This window comes from Penaeus japonicus, unplaced genomic scaffold, assembly GCF_977035675.1.
Source record: "Penaeus japonicus unplaced genomic scaffold, GWHDUDI00000001_assembly GWHDUDI00000029, whole genome shotgun sequence".
Taxonomy (NCBI): domain Eukaryota; kingdom Metazoa; phylum Arthropoda; class Malacostraca; order Decapoda; family Penaeidae; genus Penaeus; species Penaeus japonicus.
The window spans coordinates 21,869,152-21,874,151 of NW_028234431.1; the positions used below are offsets into that span (position 1 = coordinate 21,869,152).

Consider the following 5,000-nt stretch of genomic DNA (forward strand, 5'->3'; position numbering starts at 1 on the left):
GAGCAAGAACTCTGTTTAGTGACTGATAACGATGATTACCTTTATAATTGCTCTGATCACCGTAATGTTTACAGAAATTGATTTAATTTAATTTAATCCTAGACGCAGATGGCGCCAGTCTCTCCTATCGCCAACAGGAAAGAAAGCCTTTAAGGGCGCCCATCCATGGTCTTTACCAAGCACTAACTTCAGAAAGCAATGGCACACACAAAGATGTTGACCGCCTGCTCTAAAGTACCGGCGGTGCAAGATGTGAAACAGAACGAGAATAGGAAGGTGACCCAGGCTGTGTCCCTGAGCCAGAATGACTGTTTTTTGCTATAGAACTTGCAGGCACAGTCTCCTTCCTCTTCCCATGTCTTCATTTTTTTTTTTTTTTTTTTTTTTGGGGGGGGGGCTTATTTCTTTCGTAATTTTTTACGAATGTAAATAACCATGAAAACCGCAGTTGCTTTTTGATTCATAAAACTAGCATTCCTATCATATTGAGTAAACGAACATTATGAACTGATATAAACTCAATAGTACAATTTTTGTCTACTGCAACATTCATAAATGACAAAAGTAACAAGAGAGTATCGCAAGATGGTAAAACATCAAAGAATGACAACCACAACAAAGACTCTATTAATGTAATGAGTGAATGAAAGAATGCGTAAAAGTATATGATATGCCGCTTGAAGTTCCATCGCTCTGAAGTAAAACCCTTCTAGGAAGCACCAAGTTATCCTAATCTCTTTCTCCTGCTTTATGCTATGTGTGTAAGTAAATATATATATGTGTGTATATATATATATATATATATATATATATATATATATATATATATATATAGAGAGAGAGAGAGAGAGAGAGAGAGAGAGAGAAAGAGATAAACAGATATAGATAGATATATGGATGTATACATATATATGTAAATAGATATATAGATAGATAGATATACATTTCCCCCTTTGTACCCTATCTCTTTCGCCGTATGTCAGGTAATAAATAAAAAACACGAGTGACAGGCTACAACACCAGCCGAGTGTCTCGTAACCTCTCTCTTATGTTTTATATGTGTATATGATATATATATATATATATATATATATATATATATATATATATATATATATATATGTATGTATGTATGTATGTATATACATACATATATATACTTACATATGTATATATATATATATATATATATATATATATATATATATATATATATGTATGTATGTATGTATATATGTGTGTGTGTGTGTATATATATATATATACAAAACATTCATATATGTTTATACATGTAAATATACAGATTTATATAAATAGATAGATAGATACTCCTTTTCCCCTTTGTACCTCATCACTCTCGTTCAAGTGTCACGTAATTCAAAAAATAATAATGATAGATTAATAAAAAAATAGATAAATAAAATGAAAACAAGAACAGAATTTCTTTCAGTTGACAATCGTGTCGGATAGATTAACATGCTCGGAATTAGAGTTTTACAGCATCTGCCCCCTTCGTATATCCCATGCTTAGACAAAGGATATCAGTTTTAGAATTCAGATTGCTAGGACACAGATGTAAGTTAGTCCTAGCATTTTAAGATGCAGACCCAGAACTACCCAAAATGTCCTCAGCGCCCATGTGTGGAATAGGGATGCTCTTGATATTTCTAATATTAAACTTTCTGCACCTTGGTGCAGAAAGTTATGTCCAAATTCCAAAATTGCTAGGCCTAATCTATAAATAGAATTACCTTCATCATTAAGAGACTGGTATCCATATTCCTTTTACTTGTAAAGAGAAAATCTGAATCTCAGATTGGATACGTAAAACGGATTCCCAGTCAGGGGCTATATACCGTGCCATGCACGTGTGTGTGTGAGCGTGTGTACGTGCGTATGTAGTGATAGATATCTATATATGAATTTGTATATAGATACACAACAATGTGAGTACACGGGTTACATAAAACACCCATCACTATAAAGAAGGGGAATGAAGAAAAATGCTATTTACATTCAAAACGTCACTATCTATTATTCCTTTCTTATTGTGGCTGTTCCTGTGTTTCTGTGTGTGAACGAACGAACTAATTCTTCAAAAGAGTGAGGAAGTACAGTTATAGGATCTGTTCCATTCACCTGCGTGAACCTATGCTTGGCGAAGGCCACGCACGGGAGCTGTATATAAGGCGGCTTCCACAAGCAGTCAGCAGAGACAACGTCCTCAGTGAGCCAGGAACAGGTCCAACCATGAAGCTTACGGTGAGTCGTCATACTTGTAACAGAACGAAGAATTTCATCAACATTTGTGTACATAAATATGCTTCCACCCATTCACACACACATCAACTCCTCTTTTCCCATTCTTTCTCATCTTTATTAAAAGATAATTGCTAAGCGAGACCGATTATATATAAATAAATAAAATTATACATCAATTTAATTAATATTCGATAAAATATAATTCCTTGTCTATTTATTTATGGTAGTGTAAGGGAAAATAATAGTATTCAAATGAGAGCAATGTGATATTTTTATAGTAACTGAAAATTATTATGACAATGGTTATTTTTTCAGGCAATCGCACTGGTGTGTTTGGCAGCGGCGGTGATTACGCACGCCGATCCCGAACCACAAAAGTACCACTACTATCCCTACCACCACTATTCTCACTACCACCATCTCGAGCCACTGAAGGGCGATGGAGTGGCCAGGCATCCAGGTGGAGCCACTTCTTTCGTGGGTCCTCAAGTTCACGGCCTCACAAAACGCTCAGCTGACCCCATGCCGGAAACTGACCCAACGCCAGAAGCTGACCCTGAACCTTCAGCTGATCCTGACCCCTCCACGAGCTATAGTTACCAGATCAACCATGGTCATCCCCACTATGGCTACCACCACGGCTATCGCTACCCTTACTATGGCTACCGTTATAGCCACCATTATGGCTACCCTTACAGATACCACAGCCACCACAAGAGATCAGTCGAACCTGAACCCGAACCCGAGGCTCATTACAACTATCATGGATACCCTCACTACTACAGTGGATACTATCGCGGTTACCCCAGCTACTATCCTCACTACGCCGGCTACCGCTACCGCTACAGGGGATAAGGAAGACGTTAGGAATGGATTTCAGAAATGGATTTTGAAATGGTCTTTTGCCAGATGTGTCTGATAGTCCGGTTTGCTCACGCCGGTTTTTCAGGCACAGATAAAAAAGGGAACGGCAATCAAAGCTCATAAAAAGTAAAGGATTGTTTTCTAGATGTCGGAAGAGCTGATCATTATTTTGAAAAATAAATATTAGAAAACAATAGTGGAGAATTTCCTCACTGTCCCCTTGCAATTTAAACAATCGGAGACTACTCATATGTGTATAAATTTATGACTGATGGGCTTCATTTCTTTATCAAACGAAGAGCAATAACTGTTTAGTTGCTGATAATGACAATTACCTTTATAATTCCTCTTATTATCGTAATATTTATTGAAATAAGTTTAGTTTAAAATCCTAGACGCAGATGGTGCCACTCTCCCCTATCGCCAGCAGGAAAGAAAACCTTTAAGGGCGCCCATCCATGGTCTTTACCAAGCACTAACTTCAGAAAGCAATGGCACACACAAAGATGTTGACCGCCTGCTCTAAAGTACCGGCGGTGCGGGATGTGCAAGCAGAATGAGAATAGGAAGGTGACACAGGCTATGTTCCCCTGTGCCAAAATGACTCTTTTGTGCAGTCACAGGCAAATTCTCCTTCCTCTTCCCATGTCTTCATAATTTGTTTTTCTTTATTTTAGGGGGAAGTTTATTTCTTTCGTATTTGTTTACGAACATAAATGAACATGAAAACCAGTTGTTTTTTGACTCATAGAACTAGTATTTCTATTACATTGACTAACGAACATTATGAACTGATATAGACTCAATAGTACAATTTTTGTCTACTGCAACATTCATAAATGACAAAAGTAACAAGAGAGTATCGCAAGATAGTAAAACATCAAAGAATGACAACCGCAACAAAGACTCTATTAATGTAATGAGTGAATGAAAGAATACGTAAAAGTATATGATATGCCGCTTGAAGTTCCATCGCTCTGAAGTAAAACCCTTCTAGGAAGCACCAAAGTTATCCTAATCTCTTTCTCCTGCTTTATGCTATGTGTGTAAGTAAATATATATATATATATATATATATATATATATATATATATATATATATATATAGAGAGAGAGAGAGAGAGAGAGAGAGAGAGAGAGAGAGAGAGAGAGATAAACGGATATAGATAGATATATGGATGTATACATATATATGTAAATAGATATAAATAGATATACATTTCCCCCTTTGTACCCTATCTCTTTCGCCGTATGTCAGGTAATAAATAAAAATACGAGAACGGACTTTCTTTCAGTGACAGGCTATAACACCAGCCGAGTGTCTCGTAACCTCTCTCTTATGTTTTATATGTGTATATGATATATATACATATATATACATATATGTGTATATATATACATATGTATACTTATATATGTATGTATATATGTGTGTGTGTACATATATATACAAACATTCATATATTTATATAAATGTGCATATACAGATTTGTATAAATAGATAGATAGATACTCCTTTACCCCTTTGTAGCTCATCACTCTCGTTCAAGTGTCACGTAATTAAAAAAATATACAATAATAAATAGATGAATAAATAAATAAATAAAAAACAAGAACAGAATTTCTTTCAGTTGACAGTCGTGTCGGATAGATTAACATGCTCGGCATTAGAGTTTTACAGCATCTGCCCGCTTCGTATATCCCATGCTTAGACAAAGGATTTCACTTTTAGAGTTCAGATTGCTGGGACACAGATGCAAGTTAGTCCTAGCATTTTAAGATGCAAACCCAGAACTACCCAAAATATCCTCAGCGCCCATGTGTGGAATAGGGATGCTCTTGATATTTCTAATATCAAGCTTTCTGCCCCTTGG

The 5,000-nt window shown here is 36.0% G+C and overlaps 1 protein-coding gene across 1 annotated transcript; it reads left to right on the top strand.

Moving 5' to 3' along the window:
• Positions 1-2,145: 2,145 nt before the first annotated feature.
• LOC122251153 (uncharacterized) lies at positions 2,146-3,320 on the top strand. The gene is made up of 2 exons (XM_086554088.1): positions 2,146-2,262; positions 2,578-3,320. Exons 1-2 carry the CDS (start codon positions 2,152-2,154, stop codon positions 3,115-3,117), a joined length of 651 nt encoding a protein of 216 aa, XP_086410214.1. The 5' UTR covers positions 2,146-2,151; the 3' UTR covers positions 3,118-3,320.
• The last annotated feature ends 1,680 nt before the right edge of the window (positions 3,321-5,000 follow it).